Source organism: Mustela putorius, unplaced genomic scaffold (genome assembly GCF_011764305.1).
Source record: "Mustela putorius furo isolate JIRA1106 unplaced genomic scaffold, ASM1176430v1.1 tig00003834_pilon_pilon_pilon, whole genome shotgun sequence".
NCBI lineage: Eukaryota > Metazoa > Chordata > Mammalia > Carnivora > Mustelidae > Mustela > Mustela putorius.
Window position 1 is genome coordinate 134,737,546 of NW_025421987.1, and position 25,649 is coordinate 134,763,194.

The 25,649-nt window shown below is 48.0% G+C and overlaps 1 protein-coding gene across 1 annotated transcript in view; it reads right to left on the reverse strand.

The window, feature by feature from the left end:
* Window positions 1–25,205, reverse strand: part of DCLK3 (doublecortin like kinase 3) — a 43,924-nt gene extending 18,719 nt beyond the window's left edge. Inside the window, exons 1-2 of the mRNA XM_045089091.1 lie at window positions 24,881–25,205; window positions 3,459–5,290 (exon numbers count right to left, since the gene is read on the reverse strand). Coding sequence (XP_044945026.1) covers window positions 3,459–5,290; window positions 24,881–24,947 — 1,899 coding nt within the window. The 5' untranslated portion in view covers window positions 24,948–25,205. The remainder of the gene's footprint in view (window positions 1–3,458; window positions 5,291–24,880) is intronic.
* Window positions 25,206–25,649: the final 444 nt, after the last annotated feature.

Below are 25,649 nucleotides of genomic sequence, written 5' to 3' on the forward strand. Positions count from 1 at the left end.
GCTGTATTCATAAGGACCTCTTTGCACATTCAGAAAGTCTCTAAAAGCAGCAACAGTTAAAGTCACCCATGTAGTCAGATACTAGCTCTAACATGAAATCACCTTTCTAAGTTTAGCAAAGTCAGGTCTTAATACAGAGAGTGACCAAACAATCACTTTGATAATACAAAGCTCAGCACAAGCAGTAAACACTAAATTAAAGGCAACTGAAGGAAATTCATTCATTCATTGAGGGACAGTGGTCATCATGGTGGTATTTGCTAATAGTAAGTCTTAGCAGATCAAGCAAGTTTGTGAAGTGTTTATCAGACCAGCAAGCTGAGAGATGACACCCTTCTAAGCCCAGACCATGAGCCCACTGCTCCTAAGTTACAATCAACACCAATAAATAACTGCCAAATCCAGTGCTATCAGAACTGTCTGAAAAGCCGTAAAACACTGACATTAGCATTTAGACTTGACACAACAATATGTTGGACTTTACTTACCCAGAAAAAGGACTAATGTGACTTATAAATGTGACAGACCTTTTCATTTTGATCAATGCAAGCAGACAAATGATCCACGGCACAGAAAAGAGATTCGCTTATTTCACCGAAGATGACTCAGATGTGGAGCTTTTTTGCAATTTCTGAAGGAGCCATACCACCACAAAGGGGGGGGAGGATGAAGAAAAAGGTAAAAAAGAAAAAAGTGGGCTTCCTTTGAAATCAGAGAAAAAGGTCTAAATACAAGTTACAATCAACACCAATAAATAACTCATGTATTAAGATTGAAAATTATACTTCCTCCGCTGTTGTGCCTCTCTCTCAGAAAACACACACACACACACACACACACACACACACACGAGCCCGCATTCAGGTACAGGCACATACCCACTTCACTGCCCTTAAGGACACTAAAGACACACACGTCCTGACATTTAAATCCACGCAGAGTTGTCAAATGACCTCTCAAAGGCAGTCAGCTTGTCCATACTAAACATAGTCCCTGCAGTTTCTCTAATTCCTCAAGTAAACTTCGCCATGAGATCCAAACCCGTGCCTTCTCCATTTTAAAAACCACTGACAAGTGAATCCCATTACATAAGTGAGAGCCTCCATGGCCCAGGAGATAAGCTGGCTCCACGCACTGGTCCAGGGACCTGGCTGAGAAAATGCCAGCTGAGATGCCTGTCCCAAAGGAAGACAATCCTAGAGGATACATTATCTCACTGCACACACCCAAAGCTTGTACGACCCTTATAATGCTTGACGAGGCACACGCGCAAACTGTGCAGCTCAGAGAGAACACCCAGGCCTCTAACCAGAACCTCTTCTGCTGAGACAATTCGCTGAAAATATCCGAGGCTCATTCCAGCATGTCCGTTATCAACAGCACACAGTGCACCACACGTGGAGAACGCCCGGGCTCAGACCCAGAAGACAGGAACAATCAAAAGGCTGCTGAAGAAAGGATGAGAACACTCAGCTAACGCAGAAATGAAATTTTTTCAAAGGGAGACATGCGGTCATCTTTCAGACCTCTCAGGAAACCGATCAAATGGCTTCTTCAGGTCTACCAATTTGGGCAAAAACAAGGTTGCTGGACTGAGGGATCAACACAGACTTCATTTCACTAGATAATTCGTTTCATTCTCTTGGTGTTTCTGTTTGTCTGTGGGAGCAGGTTACAGACGGATGAATATACTGTGGAATGATGTTCCTAGGCTGGGTCTACAGGCATGAAATTTAGGAAAACAGGCTAAAGCCCTGCCAAAAAGAAAAAAAAAAAAAAATGTGGCTCATGAGATCATTTTCCCCGTTCACTGGTGCTCTATCTACGGCCATCTGGCTTGGGATTCCTGCTTGCGATAGTGACCTTAACATCAGAGTCATTTCTAAAGTGGTAACAATGATGGCCAGCGCCACGGGTGGAATGCTGGCTGTTTGGCAGCCAACACACTCTGGTCTGAATCCATTCCTTCATCTAACTACTATTTAAAGATGGTCTGCCATGTGACAGAACTGTTTGGGTTTTGGGGTAAAGTCTGAACAAAACCAAGTGCCTGCTGTCATGGAACTGTCTTTCCTGTAAGAGGACAAAAGAAAAGGAAGAATAAATAGGGAATGTATCAGGAGGTGATCAGGGCTAAGAAGAAAGTGGGATGGGGCGTCTGGGTGGCTCAGTCACTGAAGCTTCTGCCTTTAACTTGGGTCATGATCCAGGGTCCTGGGATCAAGCCCCGCATTGGGCTCCCTGCTCATTGGAGAGTCTGCTTCTCCCCTTCTCTGCCCTTCCCTCCACTTGTACTCTCCCTCTCTGTCTCTGTCTCACTCACTCTCAAATAAATAAATAAGATCTTTTTTCCCAAGATCTTATTTATTTATTTATTTGAATATCGTGCAAATAAAGGTGCCAGAGAGTGACCACGTGAACAGAGACCACCAAGAACCCACCTGCAGCTCAGGAGCGCTGGGTTTACTCACTCACTGCAACAAAAGAGAAGGTACACCACTGGGGCCCAGGAATTCAAATAAGATTTTGTCAAAGGACTTTAAGATTGGGGTTGTTAGGTGATTTGGGGGAGGGCTCAAGAAAGCAGGGTTTTGCTCCAAATTGGCTACTGTCGGAAATGAGGATAATTCTACAATGGGGTGTTTCAGTAATTCTTACCAAGAAGGTAGGAGGAATGAAGTGAGGCAGTCACTCACAGTAGCCAAAAGGGGATGTGTGGTCCTACGTGATTTGGAAAATCTTGGTTTATCTGCATTTGGACATGATTATAAAGGGGTCTTGTTTTTGTCTTGACCATCAAGGTCACAGAGTGTCCTCATCTGATGTTGGCACTCCGTGAGACCGTCTATCTTCAACAGGAAAACCCCACAGCTGAAGTGTGAATGCCAGGCCAGCTCCCAGACGTCCTCCTTCAACAGAGTCAGACAAGAACTGTTAATATTTCTGTTTTATAAATAAGGACACCAAGGCCCAGAGATGTGAAAAACTTATCCTACAGCAAGTAACTAAGAAAGCCAGGTTATCTGACTCCAGAGGCAGCCTCTCACCCCCTGACAAGAGGTTCTCTTCAATAGCCAGGGGGTGCTTCCATGGGAGGGTGATTCAAAGCCCACAGGGACAGCTCCTGCTGGTACCTAGGCCAGAGGCAAATGTGCAGGAAATTAAGTGTACCCGGGAACGGTCAAGGCAGAAGCATCATTCCCCCAAGAATGAGGAGGCATTTCCCATTTTATTTAAATCGAAAGGTTGCCCAAAAATAAATAAATTAATTAATTAATTAAAAGGTTGCTTTTTCAATAATTTCATCGACACCCACAGGCCTCAGCTACTTATGACCTAAAACCAAAGTTTTAAATCCTGGCTCAAGACTGTTAAAATGACATGAAGGCCCTGTTCCAGAATGTAGGGGTAACCGTGTAGGAGGCACGCTTCCCCACCACCCGGCAGCCGGGGCTTACCAGCAGGTTTTCCGGCTTGAGGTCCCGGTGCACGATGCTTTTGTCGTGCAGGTGCACCAGCGCCCGGCACAGATCCATGAGCATGAGGGCGGCGTCGCGCTCGGCGAACTTGACGCTCTCGATGATGGCGTCAAAGAGGTCCCCGCCCTGCACGTACTCCATGATCAGGTAGATTTCCGCATCTGTCTCGTACACCTCGTGCAGCTTCACGATGTTGGGGTGGGAGAGGCTCTGGATGATCAGGATCTCGCTGTCCACCATGTCCTCCTTGCCCTTGAGCTTGGACTTGTCGATGATCTTCATGGCGTAGGCCTGCCGGGTCTCGCGGTGCCGGCACTCCTTGACCACCGCGAAGTTGCCGTCCCCGAGCACGCGGCCTGCCTCGTAATGCTTGTGCACGTCTGTGGCCAGCAGGCCCGCCGGTCGCCGCTTCCGGCCGCTCCTGGGCTCCCTCTCCCCGCGAGTGGCAGGCTTCCTGACCCCTGATGCCTGCGTACAGGGCTGCTTCTCCTGGTCTGCGTCCTGCTCGCCCCCGCGCGGCCCGGGGAGCGCCTCGGGCTCTGCCTGCTGCTCCCTGGGCTGCCAGCCACCTGGCCTGTTCCTGCAGGCGCTCCTGGCCTCCCTCTTCACGTCCCGCAGCCCATCTTCTCTGACCGGCTGGGCTTCCCCAAGCTCCCGCTTGGCTTTGGTGGCTGCCTGAGCATGACCTTCCTGACATTCGAGGTCTCTGTCCTCCTTCTTGTCCGGGTTTTTCCCGGGCCTCCTCAGCTCCTGAGTGGGGTTCCTGGGGCTGCTCCTGTGGCTCTCGCCCTTCCACCCTTCCTCCCCGGCTGCAGGGTGGGCCTCCGGGGACCGCCTGCAACTCCTGGTCCTCACCAGCTTCTCCGAGGCGTCATACCTCTGGCACTTCCCCAGGTCCAGCTCGCTGGTCCCCAGGGACAGCCGCTCCCTCTGCAGGCCCTGCTGGAGCTCCCTCTCTCTCTTGCACTTCTCACATCGGATGATCTCACCGGAGGTCCTTTCTATCTCCACGCCCAGGTGCTTCTCTCCACTCTCAGGTCTCTCCAGAGTAGCTTCCCTAGGCGGTCTGCTGCCGGGCTCGGGGTCCCACTTTCCCCCAACCCACTTCTTCTGCAGCCTGGCCCTGTCCCCCAGCGCTGGCTCCGCAGGGTCCTTTCCCTGATGTCTGCTGGCTGCCTTGGACCGGGCAGCCTCCCCACAGCTCTTGGCAGTCTCAGTCTCCCCACAGTGGTGCCCCCCTCGCAGGACCCTGCTGTAAAGCCTGCTTCTTAGCCTGGGAGAAGGGGCTCGGCTGTGCTGGGTCAGTGTCAGCGCCCGGGCTTTGCTGGGGTACAGTTCTTCTATAGCTACCTGAATGTTCTTCAGTGTCAACGGCTCTTTGCCCATGGCTATGAAAGCATCCCCTTCCCGGAAGAAATCCGAGACACTCCTGATCTCCCTGCCCTTGAGGTTAAAGAGTTTTCTCACGCGATCGTTCTTCCATCTGGGAAAGCCCAGGGCCTCCGAGATGTCAGCCAAGAGCTGCTCAAAGCCCTGCACGGACCGTCTGTTGAGGAGCAGAGTGATTTTCCGGAGGGGGTGCCCACCCAGCTTCACCACAGTCACCACCCTGGGCTTCAGGGTACTAGTCTCAGTGCGGACGGAGTGGAGGCCACTCTGAGGGCTGAACACAGGCACTATGGAGCCGCGTGGCCCCAGCAAAGGTTTCTCCAGATTCCCTCGGCCAGCAGGCAGCCATGTGCCCTGCAGCTTCTGCTCCGTGATTCTTGAGCTTAAAGATTTTAGAGAATGGTCACACAGGCCTCGATGTCCTGCAAGAGGAAAATACAACACAAAAAAAATAAAAAATTTAAATAAACAAAACAAAACAAAAAAAGAAAATACAACACAGCGTCAGTCATGATGGGTTCAAAGAGCCCTTTGGCCTTCGCCAAAGCTTTACTGAAGGTCACTGATCCTATCATGGTTTTATATAAGTGTGGTCTTTGAGGATCTGCTTGAAATCTTGGAGCCTGTGCACTTTGGGTCTAATCCCCAGTCTCCCCTATAAGAGATAAGGAATGCAGAACAAGGCTTTGTTGGGCGTGATGGCTCCTCTGAGCCTCCCAGGGGCCCCCAGTATGCGCCACACCATGGGAGTCCTCACTAGGTGAGGCCTGACCCTGGAAACACGACTTCTGCTACCCTGAAGTGAGCTGTCTTTCAGGGATATACAACTGGGATAAAAAGGTCTAAGCTTCACTGCCCAGGAAATACCAACAAGAGGTCAGAACCTTCTGGAACCTTAAAGAACCCAAACCTCACCCACCTCTCTGCCAAGAAGAGTTTTCTCAGCTTGACTTTGAATTCACTCGAGGTGAGGTGAGGCTGTGAAGAGGTGATGACCACAGACTTTAAGGCAGATCTGGATTTGAATCCTGGCATGGCCATTGGCTACTGATGTGAATGTGGGCAAATTACTCAAGTTTCTGTTTTTTCATCTAGGAAGTAGGAATGAGAACACCTTCCTTGCAGCATTTTTGTGAAGAGCAAATGGGAAACTAATTACAGTTCACTTAAAGGAGTGTTTGGCACACAGTAAGGACACAGTAATGACCAATTATTAATACTGTCTTTACAGTCTCAATATCTTTTGTATGATAACTATCATTTTGGTAGTAATATATTGGTAAGGCAGAATTCACTTGACCTCACAAGAATTCATGGACCAGCATGACATAGTAGGTATTTCTTAGGGTTCCGAAAAAAGAAAGAAGGAAGGAAAAGAAAGAAGGAGAGAGAGGGAGGGAGGGAGGAGAGGAAGAAAGGAGGGAGGGAGGGAAAGGGAAAGAGAAAGAAAGAGAAATGAAGTGGAAAGGAGTTTCCGTGTAGGTACAGAAACTTTCTTCTCTGAATGGTTTTTCTTCCCAATATTAAGGGGGGAAAAAGGGGAAAGAAAGAAACCAAAGCCATATTAATGTTCAGAACTTTAATAGTGAATGAAAATGTGCTCATTCTCAATGTATTTCCTGATAAATTGTATGACTGAACAAAACAAGACGTATTTCCTGATCAGCTGTGCCCAGCCAGAATGAAACAGTTGAGGTAAAAGTGGTTCAATTTCCATTTTGGTTCAGGAAAGAGGAAAACGACAGAATGTGTCACTGAGTTACCCCGTGAGGATGGGCTGCGGATTACTTACGTTACCCCACAGGACCCATCTGTCCTACCCTACATGTAGGAATCTGCCGTTTATGCTTCCTTTAAAAAGAGATTAAAGATAATTATTTTTACGTGCATTTGAATCGTAGCAAGAACCCCGGTTGTGCCAGGATGCGCAATGTGGCCCAGCATATTTACACAGAATGGTTTTTGTTTCTTAATTATCACGTACAATCTGTTCTGAGATGACTTCCATCTAGACGCAGGTGTCAGATTACATGACAAGTAGTGGCTAGGACTGATCTCACGTGCCATGAATGTATGAGCCTAACACTCACGTTTACAGTTCCACTATTTATGGACATCTGTTCTTCCTTTTCTTCTCATAATCTCTGAGACCTGCCTCCATTTCTGCTGGAGAGACAGTTGAGAGAAAGAAAGATCTACAGCAGTAACACATGTCTGTGTTTACGCACAGGAGAATTAAGGAAGGATACCCAGGAAGACGACCTTCACACGTGTGTGCACAAGGGGACTAGTGTTGTCATTCGTTTTCCTTGTGGTGCTTCTCACGGAGTCGGACCTGCTACACACATTTGTCAGGCTAAGTCAATGGAAAAGAATTCTCTGTTCCAAGGAGTGGGAAGGAGAAGGATTTTTAGGGAAGAACCCAAAAGACAAGGGAGCATTTGACAAATACATTAGGGATGCAGGAGGAGTTTAAGCATGGAAGGGCATTCAAGAGGGTCCCAGAGAAGGGTCCAGCAATGAGAGGTCAGGGAACCATATAAGAGTCCTCATGGAACAAAACAGACACTGGTAGCGTTCTCACACTGAATGATGACTGAGGATGACAGTAAGGTGAATCATGATGGGACCCATGGCCTCAAGATCCCAGTGAAACTAGGGAGTTTGGATATGGTGATCGATGACTTGGTCCTGTGGTACCCAGAGTTGGGGTGGAGGAGGGGGCATGCTCTCTGGGGGCGATGGTACCAAGCCAAATTACTTCAGATCTGGCCCTGATTCCTGTTGATGAGGGAAGTAAACTGGGAACACCCTATCCCTGAACCCAAGAAAAGCTCCATAAGAGTGGCCCCCATCCCAGGGCACAGACACGAAGAACATGAAGACAGAGCAGCTCTGCTCCACCACCATCAGGCACACTTAGTCCACTGCCCAGGCAATCACTGACTCACTCAAAACCTCCGGTGTCTGGGGGCAAGAGTGAAAACTCAGTCCCTCACCTCTCCAACATAACTGGGTTCTGACTGCATCAAGCTACTGGGAAGTGCTAGGAAAACATAACCTCAAGGTGCAAGCCTTCATCCCCCCCTTAAAAATCCTTAGTCCAGAGCAAAATTTTCTTCTTTAAAGGTGAGAGAATCCAATCAGGAGTCTCTGAATGCCTGGTCTGTATGCGGGGAGATTAAAGCATTAGGGAGAGGAAGGATATAGCACAACTTTGGGTCTCAGTCTCCAGCAATAGCCTCACCTCCCAAGAACAGCAGCACAGTGGAACACTCAGACCAACTAAAAGCAGCAGTGTCCTGGTATCTACCCCCATCAAGCCAACCAGAAAGACAAAGACCAGCCTGTGTCTGCTTATCGCCAGCAATTTATAAAACTGATTAAATGGAACCACATGATACTGCCAGTACTTCCATTTTGATGGGCAAAAGAATGGAAATTCCATGTGGCTCAATCTAAAATTATCTAGGACAATAACCATTACTGTGTCCCCGCATTAACCACAAATAGTTAAAGAAGGTACAGATAGTGAAAATTAAACACCCTAATTCCCAGTCCTCAGTCACCTGCCGCTTCCCACAAAGTGACGCAGAAAAAGATGCTGTTGTAGCACTCTGTTTTTCTAAGTTTCTACAGCAACATAAATTGACCTTGACTTGATAGTACTGCTGCTTTTGCCTCATACACCCTAAATACAAATGTTTATAGGGTTTCTCCCCAGAATCAATCTAACCCCCCACATATACACATAGCAGAACAAACACTGCTTTTGCTGAGCCACTCCTCTGCTCAAGAACCTACGGTGGCTCCTTATTACCTTCTTGGGGGCCAAACTGAAACTCCTCAGCTTGACATGTAAGGCCCTCCATAATCCAGCACCTCTACCCATCCCAACCCCACAGCCCCCTCACTCCTTACATCCACCCAAGCCTCACCAACTGGTAAGACCTGGGACCCACATCCGCCTCCAGACCTTCCCTGACCTCACTTTCACAGTCAGCTCCCTCCTCGGAAGCTCTGTTTGTTCCTTAAGTCAACACTTCACATGAATACTTGAGACAGATACTGACGCTTGGCTGCTGGCTATCTAGTCTACCCTTCAGCACATCCATTAACAATACTAGGCACTGCAGGTTTGGGGAACCAGTTCCCAGCACTAACATTCAACATGAATACCAAGTCTCAGTCTGCCAGCTCTCCTTGGAGACAACCAAGGGTTACTCCTTTCAGCTTCAGTGGACATCACACCCCAGACCCTCCAAAGAGATTAAATAAGAGAGGTGGAAGAAAGCATGACCACAGACATCCATTTACCACAAGGAAATCGGCCAAAGCAGTGTTTATAAAGGACTAATACAGGCAAGGGAGAGCATGTGATAGCTTTATTTTAGAGGCATTCGAAGAACATTAAACACAGCGTCAGAGACCTCACTTAAACCCTGGCTCTACCAGGCTCTTCCTAGCCATGGGACCTTGGGGAAGTTTTGGACTCTCTCTGAGCCTCTGTCTCTACCCTGCCAGCCTCACTCGTGCTGAAAGTGCTCAGCGTGTGCTTGTTTTCTTCCATCTTCAGAAGAAACAGGTCTTGTAACCTTGGATTCCCCCAAATCTACTGTACATATCAAGAGCAAAGAGAAAACGATGCTAAATGTGACTCAGCTGGTGAATTTGCCATCCATGTAGTGATTGAAATAGGAAACCAGTAAGGACGGGATAATAGGAGGAACGCTCCAGCAAACTGAAGCATACAGCAGTTCTGGGAGGCTAAACGAACTTCCTGCTCCCTGATCCTAGGATCCTCTGCCTGGTGTGAGCCAGTAACTGCATGGGCATTTCGCTCTTATTGCTTGTAATGGCTTTGGTCCCCAGCAATCCTGTCTCCTCTCTGCCGCCACGATTCAGATGACCTAGCATAACCTGATTCTACAGTGGTCAGACCTACATCTTGTCATGCTGACCAGACTACCACAGTGATGGGAAGTCACCTTAACCCAGTTTCCTGCATGATCACTTAATAACACTTCATTTACGAGGCTATTCATGGAGTTTAGGATAAAGATAAAAAGAAAGGAAGGAAGGAAAGAAGGAAGGAACCATCCTGCAAAATTAATCTTTTACTTATCTTTTTTAGTCAGAACAAAAAGAGTGTACCTCTTCCTAGTCATTTTTAAATCCTAACCCATATGTCTAACAAAGAAAAACTATGTCTGAGGTCACCACTAACTTTGGAATTCTCACCTTGGTTCCTAGAGAGCTATAATGACACACGAGAAAAAGAAATGGGAGAATCACACCAAATTACTATCGGGCGTAAGTAATACATCATCACTTTTTAAGCCTTTACAAATTATGGGTACTAAAAGAAATGGAAATTGGTGTTTCAAAACATCTGGTAATAGGCAGTACAAAAACAAAAAGTGACTGAAAGAAAGTCAATGCATCTAGTGGGATAGAACCTCCTCTCCTAGTAGGGAAGTTCCTCCTAAAATACTTCCCCTTTTCTTGACCTCATATTTCTGAGTGGTTCCCCCCAAATGATCACGTTTGGCTCCAGGACGCCGCACTGAGAAACCTTCACTTCCATTCTTTTGTAGAAGATGAAGAAGGAGGAGCTGGAATCTTTTCCCCTTTCACTGAGTAATCATTTGTCCTGGGCTTTTTCCAGGGGCTGTTTGGGAACAAACTCATTTTGTTCATATGCAGATTATGAGGCAGGAGAAACATTTGTGAACTTACATTTGATTATGCAAACATCCCAAGGAGGGTTTTCTAAACGAATAAAAAATTGGAATGCAGCCTCCAGTCACTAAACCTCAAAAATGCTACTGTTTTTGTAACTTGCAAGCCTGGCCAACATCCATATTGATCAAAGCCAGAGAAATTAATAAAGATAAGGTAATAAGATGAACTTGCCGTGCTATTTATTGGCCGTCATTACTGATGACACTTCAGTCTCTAATCAATGCGAACCAACACATCGAACCAAGACATCAAAAACAGTAATTAAAAAGACCCTTTCCAACTCTCATCTCAGAGGTGCCCCTGGTCTGGGTCGTCTTTTAATCTGCTGACCTACTCACGCCGACTCTCCTATGTGCCTCCCAGCTTACTGGCACAAGAAACTTGTATGGTCTCTGAGTGAAGGATATTTGCCAGTCTTTGTTATAGCCTGCCTAACAGATGCCCAATATTTCTCTCCTAAGCTACTCACCGATTTAAAGATGGAATTTGCTAAACAAACAAACAAGAAGCAGAATCAGATCCGTTAATCCAGAGAACAAACTGGTGGTTGCCAGAAGGGAGGGTTTGGGGGATGGGCAAAATGGGGGAGAGTATGGGGGAGATACACGCTCTCAGTCATGGAATGAAAGACACAGCCCAGGGAATAGAGTCAATGATATTGTCATAGCGATGTACAGTGACAGATGGTAGCTACACTTGGACTGAGCACAGCATAACATCTAGATTTGTCGAATCACTATGTTGTACACCCAAAACTAATCTAACATTGTGTGTCAACTGTACTTAATTAACAACAACAACAACAAAGAAACCAGTGAAGAAAAAGAAGAAAGCACAATGGATACTGGCCAGGCAAAACTGCTCATTGCCTTGGACACAATTGTCCAGGGAGAATGCCATGTGAACATGAAGGTGGTCACCCACAAGCCAAGCAGAGAGTCCTACCCCAGCTCCTACCCCCATGGCCCTCAGAAGGAACCAACACTGCTAGTTGGCTTTCAGACCTCTAGCCTCCGTTACTAGGAGACACTGTTGTTTATACCACCCCCCACCCCCTCCAAAAAAAGAAGAACTCTACTGTCTCAGCTACTTTGGAGTTGCAAGGAGTTAGTTAGGAGAGGATTTTCAAGTGAACAAGCTTACGTGTCTCCTCACTTTCAAAGCTCATCCCAACCCTCTGGGTAAGAACTCCTCCCACCCTTGGTTTCCCCGCTCCCTGCTCCCCGGATCTCACCCTGCACACACTACACACCTCATTACCACACCACACTTCTCACTTCCTCTTCTGTTGGTTTTTTTGTGTCTGGAAAACCTCCATGTTCCATGCAAGCCAGAAAGCATATTCCTCTCTCCCCAAACACCGCAGGACACTCCACGACAAAGAGGACCGATGACCAAGGGAGGAACTTCCTGTCATTAGAAAGTAGGAAAGTAGGAACTTTCCTACCGTCATTGATGTGCCTCCTTTAGCGTCCGGCTAAACTGGCTAAGCCAGCACCTCCCATTCCCTATGTACCGTGTTTCATGGAGCAAGACTTCTCATGTGTTAGAGCACACACACTGCCTGCAAACCGTGTTCACGTACAGGAACTAATTCAACCAGTCAAGGTCTAGGGTAGGTCCTGAAAGTCTGTGTCTCTAACAAGGTCCCAAGTGATGCCTACATTGCTTGTTCAAGGACTGCACCTTGAGAAACATAGATATAGAGACAAGTTCCAGAGTATCCTTCTGGGAATGCCAGTCAGCTATCAGCAATTTCAAAGTGGCCCACAAACCAATTCCTGAAAGTAGTATTACAACCTACAGTACCTTTATTCTCCCAATGGGAGTAAGGAACGTATGATATGTAACTAAAACACGATGCGACCAGTGCTGTGAAACTGAAAGTCCAGTCAAAGCTCCCTTGCCTGAGTTCTCACTGAAGTGCAGCCAACAGAAGCGAAGGAGGGAAGGACCACTTCAACGACCCAGAGCGGCCCCCCAGCAGGCACTCACCTGGGAGATTGTTGGAAATGCAGAATCCCAGGCCCCAGCCCAGACCTACAGCATCAGATTCCGCATTTGAACACAATCCCCAGGTGGTCTGATGCATCTGGAAGTTAAAGAAGCCCCACTGCAGACTACCTTTTGCATCACCGAAGTGGCTGGCAGACCATGACGGGGGAGGTTATGAAGTCCTCGGACTGGTGCACATCCCCTTGATTATTACTGAAAGCATGGTGGCGTGACGCAACCCCTTACAAGGTGGGATCCAGGGATGGCTGTCACCTAGGGGCGGGATTACTTCTCTGGAATGTATGTGCACCGGTTGCTCGAGGGAGCGAGGGAAGAGGGAAGAGGAGGTGTTTTGTGCACCCGCACCAGACACCTGGGAGGAAGAAAGAAGATGAGAGGCGGTGGCAAAGAGGCCGTGGAATGGCTTCTGTACCCGCCCTTCCGATCCTCGGAGCACAGGGTTAATGAGGGACACGGAAGGAGCTGGGTTTTGAAAGCCTGTGTGAGGCTCTGTGACCCAGATGACAAGATACAAGAGTAAACAGAGGCAGCCACCCCACCTTCCCCAGCACAGCAGAAGAGGGCAATGTGGGGTCCTGGGGGCACACGGACAGCAGGGGTGGGGAGTGAGGAGTGACTTTTAACTGTTGGAGAAAGAGTAGGAGCTGCCATGTACCTGAGCACAGGTGACACGCTGTCCTGGGGACTCGGAGGATGCTGGCTGAGGTCCCGTGTAAGCAGGGGGGCCACATAACTCCAAACTGGGCATTAATATTAACGTGGCCTCATTTGCTCCCTGGGCCGGTGAGGCCTCAGACAATCCAGGGACCACAAGAATGCCATTTCTCTCCAACAGCTTTTCCTCCAGATGAACCCTTCTCCCACTTTCTGATGATTTCATCACATGAAGCTTTTATGCTTCGCTTTTCCCTTCAGCTCTGGGTTTGCTGAGGCTCACCAGATGCTACCCTGTCACTCAGGCTGTCCCTCATTGCGACATCCAAAGCTTCCAAAAGGAAGCTTCCCCTGGGGACAGCTTATTCTTCTGTCTCACCCCTGGGTTTACTGTTTCCTCCCAACACACCCCAACTCACCCACGATCTCATCCCTGAGGTGTCACCTCTCACTCAGTAAAATTCCAACAGGGCATGGCTCTCAGACCAGGCTGTTGTTTTCTATGACCTGGATTTTTAATCCCAATTGTCTGCTGTGGCCCAAGAAACTTGATGTGGGTTGAATTTTGCTTTTCTCTGTGCTGCTCAGGGAGGCTCTTTGGAAGGACAAAGGACAATCTCCAGCTGACTCGATGCCTCTAAGACCTCATATTTTCCTTTTCCTGACTGGTCACCCAAAGGCCTTCCACAGATCACCAGTCTCCACTGACCTGTGTCTTAACAATATCTAAACACACTGGGCTAGATAGAGTTACACCACAATCCATTTCTCTAGGGGAGGCGGCAGAAATAATTCTACAAGCAAAACCCATCTTCTTTCTTCTAGATAGACCGAGCACATGTATCCCCTTTCTCATCTTCCTGTTTCGGTTTGGATGGACCTCAGACTGATGCAGAGACACTGGGAATATTTGAACCATCTGAAAATGCTGGTCCTGCAGACTCTGACCCCTTGTTTATCAGCTGTTCACCTCCGGGGCCGTTAGACACCTCCACTAAGCATTATTATACAGGATCAAGGAGCCCGTGGATTCCTTAAAAGCCCTTTTTAAATGATTTTGACCTCTTGATCAGACAACCACCATGTACACCATATAATTAAATAGCAAGCAAGTAAAGCAACTTAAAAGGAGATGTTTCCAAAAAACACATGTTTTGGAAACAATTGATGTTTCCCTTATATTCAGGAGCGACAACATATTTGGGAAAGTACTGAGGCCTCTTACATAAAATAATGATACGGGAATACTATGATTTATTATATGCCAATAAAGAAGACAAGTTAATAAAATGGATGGAGTCCATGAAAGATACATATTACCAAAGTTCCCTCAGGAAGAAATAACATGATTAGCTCCACTGCATTCTTTATCTGAGGACTGGGAACATCAGATGGAGGAATAACTTTCCATAAATATTGAAGATGCAGTCATTACACAATTGATCGTGTTTACTGGTAAAAATTCTCAGGAATTGCTTATGTTGAAATATGCATCCTTTGTAAACAGAAGTAATGCCTTGGACCCACTCTAAGAAGGATGCAAAGGGAGTCCTAAGGAGGATATGTGGGAGCAGAGACTGTGTGGGTGAAACTCTTTGTATGTTAGAACCAAAAGGCCAATAACCCAATACCCTCGGTTTTCAGAAACAAATGTAGACAAAGGGGTACACAATGGGCCCAAGGCCACACAGCCAATTAGTAAGAACATGAAGTGTCAATGGCCTCAGACAAATTTAGAGATGTCAGTTGTAACCGTGGAATAAAGCAAAACTCTTGGGACCAACAAAAGGAAACAGAGCAGGACGCCAACTCATCAACAGGACCTAAGCAAAGCAGCCTCAGTTTAGCTCTGCCCTAATTGTTAAAGCAGCCAGCATCCCAACTGGGCAAAATAAAGTCACAGAGTATTCATGTCGCTGGCAAAAAAGTGAGCTTTTTCCTGCTATCCCCATAGACAGGATGATCTAAAAACACAACTCCCTAAAGTGTATTAAGATTCCAAACAGAGTGATGTTGGGGTAAAGCTTGAGGTACAAACTTTTCTTCCTTTAGGGAATCCAAACAGGATTTGGTTTTCCTCTAATCTAAAAGTAGGGAAGTCACCGTGCCAAGACCAGGTCCCAGAAAGCTCTAGCAGTGGGCCCAGTACCCACCCTGAGTGCCAGAGCCCAGAGGGACCTGGCCCTCATCTCTGCTGGTGGAGTACATTCCGGTCCTCACTGCCATGGGGGCCTGCATGATCACCATCACCTCCCAGGGGGATGGCCGTGAAGACCGTAACAAGGTGACAGGCATAAGGTCATCTGCGCCTGTAAGCACTCAGTCCATCAGGGTTAAATCACACTGACGACGGTGGCACCATGGCCAGCCAGCTCCTCTGCTAAGAAGCCAACCTCTGGGGCGCCTGGGTGGCTCAGTCAGCTGGGCGTTTGTTTGACTCAGGTTATGCTCTTGGGATTGTGGGGCTCCATGCCTGGTAGCGAATCTGCTTGAGATTCTCCTCCCCTGCTCCTGTCGTGTTCTCGTGGGCGCACATGCACATGCACTCTGTCACTCTCTCTCTAAAATAAATAAATAAATCTTTAAAAAGCAAAAAAAAGAAAGAAAGAAAGAAAGAAAGCAGCAGCAGCAGCCAACCTCAGTGGGCAGAAAATGTAGAACTTTCCTTCAAAGAGCCCAACTGCTTTACGTAGGTCTTTGAGAGCATCATTTATAAATGTTTTAGCCAAGATTGGTGTCTTCAGAACCTTGATAAGAGTAAACCTTGGCAGCTTCTGTGGTTAAGCTTCTCCAGGATCCCTTGCAATGATCTCTTTGACATTAAATATGTCATTGGCAGGGACGGTGTCTACTAAATAAATGGCCCTCACTTGGCAAGATTCCAAGCCCACAGACCCAATGCCAGGCAGGCGGTAGGCTGGCGATAAACAGGTGTTGCATGAAGAACCCAATAGTTCCGTAATTGTGTTAATGACAACAACCTATCGGCTGAGTCCACAATCGCCAGGAAGTTCCAGGATGACCAAAGAAATCCTACACCTTCTATCTGTTTCTGCCCCCAAGTCTATCCAAAGCTACTCAGTTATCCACGTTCCTCAGTTATCTACGTTCTCGAGGGTCAGCACAGTCCTGGATGGAGGTGCCCAGCTCGATCCCCCTACCAGGCGGCGGCCCCCACCCACCAGTTCTTACCAACATTGGATATTAGACGGTTACCACTACTCTCGTTTCCAGAATTACCCTCTGCTGACTGGAGACACCCACCCAGGAGGTTACACAGCCAACCGCCACTTTCACCAGTGTGGCCCACAATCAGTGACCGATGGGGACAGGGAAGGATACCAAAGACCCGTCCCTCACCCAGGAGGGCCCAGCTTTGTGCGCAGTGCAAGCTCCAGAACTCCTGTGGGCTCGGGCTGAGGTTGTCTCCGGCTGAGAGCACATCCTTGCTTAGCTGTGTCCCCTGCTCCCCCTTCCCCCTACCTCCCTTCTCCTGACAACTCTCCCTCAAAATCATATACACAAGGATCCTGAGCTCAGGTTCTGTTTCCAGGGAACATGAACTTTAACCATTGCCTAAAATTATGAAAAGTCTTTAAATCTCAAAATAAGAAGGAACACTGAGTGTTCTGTGACATGTTTTTTCAAATTCATTCTCAGAAGCATTCCCTCTTTCATGTTTCATTAAAAACAAAGGGCAATTGGGGCATCTGGGTGGCTCAGTGGGTTAAGCCTCTGCCTTTGGCTCAGGTCATGATCCCAGGGTCCTAGGATTGAGCCGTGCATCGGGCTCTCTCCTCAGCAGAGCCTGCTTCCCCCTCTCCCTCTGTCTGCCTCTCTGCCCATTTGTGATATCTCTGTCAAATAAATAAATAAAATCTTTTTTTAAAAAGTAGGGGGCAATTAATTATCCAGAAATGCCTAAAGTGTGTTCAAACTATTTCCCTCACACACACCATCTTTCCTACCTTTGGTCTGGTCTGCAATCGATCATCTAATATCATTTCCCCAAGATGTCTTCCATGAAGATCCTCAACCGCTCCATCCCCCTCACTCACCAAACTGCGGCTGCTTCTCTCCCAGCTTACCACTACTGGTGTTACAACATTTACCTGATGCTCTAACCCCTGTCTCCCAGCCCTCCAGCTCTGTACCGACTAATATAAAGGGCACTGACTACATGGGGCTATTTGCAATTTCAATTTAAACTAATTAAAATTACTGTGCCTAGGCTGGGTGGCCTAGGAGACCCTTGGTAAGTAAATTTCCCAATATCTAATTTTGTAACTTTTATACTAAAAACTGGTATTTTCAAGGATAGGAAAAGAACTGTAAGAACCTTTAAGAAAGAGTTCCTTAAAAAGCACCAAAGAATATGACTGTTACTGGTTGAATTTTGAGTGGATGGTAGTTAATTGTAGGTTAAGAAAACACAATGCCAGCCTCCAGATCGAGGCAGCCAGCTAGCCAAAAACTGCAGAGAATTTTTGACAGTTATTCAAGGCAGCATGGAGAATATAAAACTTTCCTCGTTTTCCCTCCGTGGGATGGGCAGATATTTAAAATTCCACTCCCTCCTCCCCACAGAATAAAAACCCATCATGTATGTTTTTTCTTTGTTAAAATCTTCACTTAAGACTACTTAAAAGCCCTCAAGTCCTGTTTATGGCCAAGCTAACAGTGGGGGGAGGGGCAAGATAAAGAGAGCTATCACTGTTTCCCTACCCATCTCCTCTCCACCTCTCCACCAACACTTCTCCACCAACAGCTTCACAAAGACACCTACTTTGTACTCATGATGAAGAGAGCAAGCTAAAAAAGAGAACCAGGCAGCCTCTGCTGTCTTTGCTCTGTAATGTAGACAAAGCAACTGGGGAAAAAAGCCAATAACTAACAAATGTTCCAGGGAGCATGGGAACCACAGGGGTCTTTCAACTGGTTCTCGGATTTTTTTTCATTTATTCTTTATTTCTCCTTAATGTGAGTGTGGACTCCTGTTTCCCTTTCACAGTATGGGACAACTCTGGAAAAATACCATCTTCAAAATCAGCAAGACATCTTCAGCTATGCCATTCTTGTAGAAAATGATCAACTTCTTTTAATTCTAAATTAATACTAATGACATTAGAGGGAAAGCACTCCAAGGTTCAAATAGCCAACACACAGTAGACTTAAAACTTTACAAAGGAGCTTCTTCAAAATTACATTACGGGGCAGGGTCTGCAATCCTTGGTCATCAGTTGACTTCAAGTTCCAAAAAGAAAATGGAGCTTCAATCTAATATACGCAATTGCTTTCTGTCTCCTTTTCCTTCTTGAATTAATATGGCTAATGATTTTGGTTTTCTTAACTCAAACACAAGGTAAGACCTGCCCAGGGCTGTGGTGTCCTTTTATTTTGTTCTACATCAACAGTGTACATAGAGCCTCACTGAAGATTACTGACATCATCTTTTTATCCAGACTCACAATATAAACATGTTATTACTAACAAGTGTCAATCATCTAAGGGAAGACTATGATGTTGGGGCTAGTGATGTCTAGTGCCAGTCAGAGACACTGATGAGCAAATTTACATGACTTTCCATTCCAGAATATGAAGGCTTCATCAGTTAAATGTATCCATTCTTCCTAGTCATGATCTCAGGGTCGTGAGGTCAAGCTCCGTGCTGGGCATGAATCCTGGTTGGGATTCTCCCTCTCCCTATTCTCTCCAACTCACTTGCATGTTCTCTTTCTCTCTCTCTCAAAAAAAAAAAAATCAGTTCTTTCCCATTGTAATTTGTATATTTGAGGCCATTTAAGTACTGATGCAATTTTTGAGGGAGGACAGGAGAGAGATGAGAATGAGTAATGAAGATAGTAAAATATATTATGGAACTCCAGTTGCAAGATCTTGGTATTTACACAAGAATAGCTGGGTTTGAGGAAAAAAGAAAAACTGTGGCCTCAAAATAGATACCACCTTGCATGAGAATTTGATGTATAATACAAGATCATTACGAACTAATCAGAAAGAATCATTTTTACTCAGTACTGAAATAATTGGTTAATAATTGGAAGTGAAATGAATTTGGATTCCAGATTACCTAAAAACAACAGAAACACATAAATAAATTGTATTTTGATATTAATCAAACCACTGAAGGGAGAACAAGTTTGGACACTGGAAGCATTAAAGGAGGTCACAAGTGGAAGATCCTGAGCTCTCAGGCATCAGCACAGGATGGGGAAATGGAGGATGGACTGACTTCAGTGTTGGTACCCCACATGGACAGAGCTGGCGCCACGTGGCAAGTAGGTAAGGGCCTCAAAGGCCAAGCTCAGCAGCTACATAAGAAGAATTCTTAGCCCTAAGAATTCCATGTGGACTAAGCAGCCTTCATCCATCTCCAACCTTCCAAGCAGGATGGATGCAATGGCAGTGTCCCCGGTCTTATCTGTTCTGCAAGAGAAGCAGCCCAGGGGCACCTGGGTGGCTCAGTGTGTTGAGCCACTGCCTTCGGCTCAGGTCATGATCTCAGGGTCCTGGGATCGAGCCTCCCATTGGGCTCTCTGCTCAGCAGGGAGCCTGCTTCCTCCTCTCTCTCTCTGCCTGCCTCTCTGTGTACTTGTGATCTCTGTTAAATAAATAAACAAAATCTTAAAAAAGAGAGAGAGAGAAGCAGCCCACAGCACTTCCACCCAGAGTCCAGTGGCCCCATTCAACCCAAAAGGGTCTTGGGTTGGACTCTCCCAAAAGCAGAGCCTGGGTCAGGATTTGAGTTGAGTTGGGAGGTGACCCCAGCACGTGCTGCAGGAGGATGAAGCAATGAGGCTCTACAGCAGCGCAGGCAAGCTGGCTGCTTGTGGACAACCTGGGCTCGGCTCGGAGAGGAACCTTCTGGGGGAACGGGTAGAACAGGCCCGAGGGTTGTCCTACCATAGAGGCAAGGTAACTGTGATATTCATCCACCCATTCTCCTCCATGAGGGGTTGGGGGCGGCTCCAGGGGCATTAACTCTCCAGCACTTCTAGCTTTCTCCAAGAAAGGGCAAGCCAGTCTCCTATAGCCGGAGAAAGCCCTCAAACGCAGTTGCAGCGGCTTATAGGGGAACCATAAGAACAGGAACTAAGGCCAGGGCTGATAGCATCTGCTAAAGAAGAGGAGCACACTAATATCTGGGGAGCACAGGCTGTCTGCAACAGATGGAGGGACTCGAGGAATCTGGTTACAGCCCATCAAAAGTTAACACAGCGTCTGAACTACATAGAACACCAGCTTCACCCAACCTATTCCCAGAAGAGACGTTCCAAAAACCAGGCCACTGTGGCCAGGGACATCTGCTCCTCTGACCAGCCCTGATGCCTAGCAATGGTTCCCAAAGGTGCCCTAGACTAGCTCACGGGTACGGAGCTAGCTCTTAGGAAAAATGCTCCACTAGTCTTGGGGGGAGTCCAAGATGAAAAGGCACAGTGCCTGTGCTCCGGTAGCATGTGGTCTCTGGAGATGACAGGTCAGCACTTCCTTACAGACCATTTGTCACCAGTTCCAAAGAGATGTAGCAAAGCCTGGGTCCCCTGGAGGACATCAGAAGCTCTGCCATGAAGGTCATGGCTGTGCGGAGGCCAAGAGATAAGTAGCAGTTGGTTTTGAGTGAGAACACACAAACAGAAACCACTTCTGGCAGCTTGCTCCTGGGGCTTCCATCAGGTAGATTAGGTTAATAACTCACACAAAGAGGAAACACCAGGTTACATTTTAAATTATTTCCTGCCCATAACTTTAATTCACATAAGATCTCACTCTGGCCACCCCAGTGATTTGTCTTCAGTTTGTGACCTTTCCATTGGTGTGTCTGTTTGGGTGCCCTCTCGTTCTCTGCCCACGGCTTCCCCTGAGGGCAGAGTTTCCAGATTCCTTGTTACATAATTACCCAGAGATCATTTTAACCTGCACCACACCTGTTCTCTCTTTGGAGAATTTTGAGTATCTCTGTCCAAAAAAAAAAAAAGAAAAGAAGAAAAGAAAAACAGACTTGGTGCTCTTAAAAACCAAAAGCAGATAGCCAATCTCATTTTATATGGTCTGACAGCTTCTCTCTCAGAACCATCCACGATTTTCTCAAATATTTTTCACTTTCTCGAAACACAGAGAAGAAACAGAGGATGTGCCTAATCAGGCCACAGAGAACCTGCTCCAACAGGTCAGGAGTAGCCAGCACATCAGAAAGGCTAACAAAGCCAATCCTATCATCCAAACAAGCACTTAACGAAAAGTCCTGGAGAGGAAAAAACAGACACTACAAGACACTGCCGTTCTCAGAACTCAGTTCAGGAAAGCTCAAGCCAATCAGGAAAGATGGTAGGTAGCCCAGCTCCAGCCTGGAGCTCTTCTGTGCTTCCTGTGGACACAGCCCTCAATCTGGTCAGTGGCACCATCAGCCACCCTGACCCCATGGTGATGAGGTATCTCTGACTCCTCTTCCCCCCCCCACACCTCCCCCAGCCAGTCTCGGAGTCCTGTGGATTCCACCTCCCAAACTCTCTCAAATCTGGCACCATCTCTCCTCTTCCATAACTACGTACTGCCTCCGTGCCTCCCCTTAGCACGTGGGACCTGAACCCCCACCCCCCTTCCTCACCCCACCCCTACCTCTACCCAACCCCTGTCTCTGGCCCTCCACTAAACTACCCACGCCTGGCCAAGCAGTATCTCTGAGCCACAAAGCTGGTCATCGGCCTCCTTCATTAAACACTCCAGGGTTTTTTCCCACCTGCTTCTCAAATACTCGAGGATCCTCTGACACATTCCAGGGGTTTGCCAGTTCTCTCCAATTATGTTTTTTAACTTTGTGCTTTCATTTCTGTGAAAATCTTTTTTAAGATTATCCATAGAAAAATCAACAGAAACATAGCCTGGATCATGTGAACAAACATGTTACACTAAGTACTGCCCGTAGTTTCACAGACTGTTTTTGTGCGGTTATAATATAGTTAGCGACCGGAAATATGTCACAGGTTAATAAGAACATCCCAAATCAGACTTAACAAAGAGACCTAATAAGAACCGAGCCATCAGGCAACCCATGTAGCACAACACATAGCACACTAAATTCTCAGGACCTGATCAGTTGTTTTTAAAATCAGAAACAGTGATTTCATTGTAGCAAAAATAACTTCGTCCATCACACTAATTTCATCCAGTTCATTTGATTTTCTCGGTTTGTGGCTGTGTTGATATTTTTGCATATATACTTGTTTGGTTTTTATAGTCCTATGCAAGCTCCAAGCAAGTACAGACCTATTTCATGCCACTACATCTTTGAACTGCATTATAATAAAAATAAATCAAGTTTCCACTGGGAATCTGCAACATTTTGTTTCCTTTAAAGGAATTCACATATTACTCCCATTTGAGAAACTCTGGCCTTGGTAACACGGCTTAAGGTCCGTAACAAGGCCTTTGTGGGAGAGACAGTGATGTCCTCTGAACTTTCCATTCACACACGTCACCCTGTATCCTTCCCCAGCCCCCTCCCAGGGAGACCTCCTTGTCCCCTCTTACAATCACTAAACTGCTTCTCTCTATGCCATTACTTCCTGCCTACACCACAAGGCCTCCACACACACCAGCATCCCTGAGAATGCCAGTTCTCCCTGGGTACTGATGTTATGGACTTGCTCAAGAAGTGTCTGATGAGTCCATGAAAACACTTCCCCTTTGATCATCAAGAGCCCTCTGAGGTTGGTTAGACAAATATTATTAAATAAAGAAAGTTGAAGATACTGACATTCCCAGGGAAGTATAGCAACTTGTCCCCAGGTCACCAAGAAGCTGCAGACCTCTGGGGATGGAACTCCGCTCCCTGATTCTCAGTACAACTGCCTTCTTCCCCGCTTCTCCACTCTCCCTGCATTTCCCTCTCCTGACCTACATTACCAGCCAGTTAACAAAACATCCTTTCCAAAGAACGCCCCCACATATGCATCTTCAAAAGGGGCTCTGCTTTACCACCTTTAAAGGGTGGTAAAGGGCCCAATTTCAACGTGAACAAGTCACCAAAGGAAAAGGTGGGAAAGCGTGGCTAGCACAGACAATGAGACTAGTACTGAAGCTCCACTGTCCAGCATTTCCCTCTCCAAGCTTTGCCCACAGCCTGGCCATGATAAACTAAGACTTCATCTCTGTTTTTCCGAGGGCTTCATGGGGTTCTCGTGCGGAGACTCTCCCTTCTCACACTTTTTTAGCTCACCATCAAAGAACATGGCTCAAAGAGCTTTCAAACCTAAATGAAATGAGTTACAGAGCATCTTTCCATCGTTTTCTGCCTCTCTGTACTTTCTCTAGTGAAGTCTTCTATGGCACCACCCAAAGCATCCAAATACTAAGCTGAAATGCTTTTCCAAAGTTGGGCTGCTGGACAACCCCAAAATGCCTTTCCTTTTTTACTTCCCAAGGCCCCTGCTTCTTGCTACCTTGCCCCTTAAGGAAAAGCCCGGTGCTTGGCTACCACTCTAGATGCCTTCTTGGTTGTGATGGCAATTGTCAACTCAACACCAGCCCACCAGAACTCACCTCTCCAAGCAGTAACCCAGACTGCCCTTGCAGTTCCTAACAGTCACCAAAGCACAGGACCACCTAATGCCAAGACGCTGGGTGAAACACAGTGATGGCAGCTGGGCCAGCTTCAATTTGACCACTGTCCTCTTGGACAAAACACGGAGTAAAGGAAAGAGATGGAATCCACAAGGAGAGGTGAGGTGATGGAATGACAAACATTGGTGATGAATAACAACTGAGTTCCCTCCACAACTTCTCCTCACCGCCACCACCCCACTCCCCAGCAGGTGCATCCGCTGAGAAGGTGTCCCCAGGTGCCTCTGCGCAGCCCTGGCACAGTCTTCTCTCCACCCCCCAGCACCTCGCCCCCAGAGCCAGACGTAGAAGGCAGTGTAAATGTGATCTTAGATTTGAAATTAAGTGATGGGAGATTTCACAAACTCATTTTTTTTTCCTGTTAATTCCAAATGCTTTGCCCATAGCCTTTATCTTGATGGTCTTTAGTTCTTCTGTGTGTTTCTTAACCTAGTTCTAAGGTGTTCCCTTTCTTTCAGCTCAGCCGGATAGCTCGGGAGACCTCGGTTCGAATCCCAGCTCTACCGCTCCCAAGCCCTATGACCTCGGGCAAGTCAAGAGTTCTGGACAGGCTGTCGTTCCACCTTCCTTACAGGCTGTGAAAAGGATGGAAGGTGGTCAAGTCCGGGCAAGGCGCTTGGCACATTGAGATGTTCAATAAATGTCAGCTGCCTGCCGGGTGCATGCACTCTTCCACAGCTCCACGGCACCTTGAACGATGCCCACGCGTTTCCCGGGAAGGCCCCTCTGGCTGGCAACTGAGAGGAAATCAGCTGCGGACGGTGTTATGTCCCTAACCCCCACCCCCCGCCCCGCCCCGAGAAAGCGAGTTCCAGCGGGTGTAGGTGTGCGCGCGGACACACACACGCGCGCACACAGCGCTTGGGGAACCCCAGCGGGTCCGGCACGGCGGCCCCACCCCTCCTGGAGCCGGGTCTCTTTGTCCCAGACCCGCTGGGGCCCGGGCGCGGGACACTTACCCGGAGGGGGCGGCGCGGGCCGGGCCGGGGGCGGCGGCGGGCGTGGAGTGGGCGCGGCGGCTGGCATGGCCAGGCGGCTGGCTCGGGCGCCCGGGGCGCGGCGATGGCAGCGAGGTGCCGCGGCTCGACGGCCAAGCTGGAGCGGGGAGGCGGGGCGCGACCGAGTAGCCGCCCGACAGCGCCCACCGGCGCCCGCCCTCACTTCTCTCCCTCCCGCCGCCCGCCCCGCGCCGCTCGCGGCGACAGCCACGGGGAACGTCTCCGGGGGCGCAGGGCTTAGCAACCGCGCGGCGCCGCAGCCTCGCTCCCCGCGCTGGCCCAGCGTGCGCGCCGCACTGGGCCCTGGAGGCGGGGCGGGGCGGGGCGGGGAGGGCGGGGAACTGGCGCCCACACCCCTACTCCGCGGGCTAGTGCCGGGAGGTGGCCCTCGGGGACCCCTGGGCGGCCCAGCCTTCCCGCACTCTTTCCCCGCCCTGCGCGCCCTGGAGCCAGGCGGGATCCTGCTTTGAACGTGAGCCTCGCCCACGTTATCTGTAGGTAGCAAAGCAAAGACAGCCTCAGGAACCCCACAGCCCTTGCGCCTCCTGGCAGTTCGGAGTCCAGACTTCCCGCACCAGTCGCTCCATCCCACCCCATTCCCACTACTCTAGCACGCTGACCCCAGGTCCCGCAGCCACGTACATGCTGTTGCCCACGAGATTCAGAGACATGCTCACACTCTGACCACACCAGTGGCTTCTAAGGCACAGGCTTCAAAACAGCCCTCAGC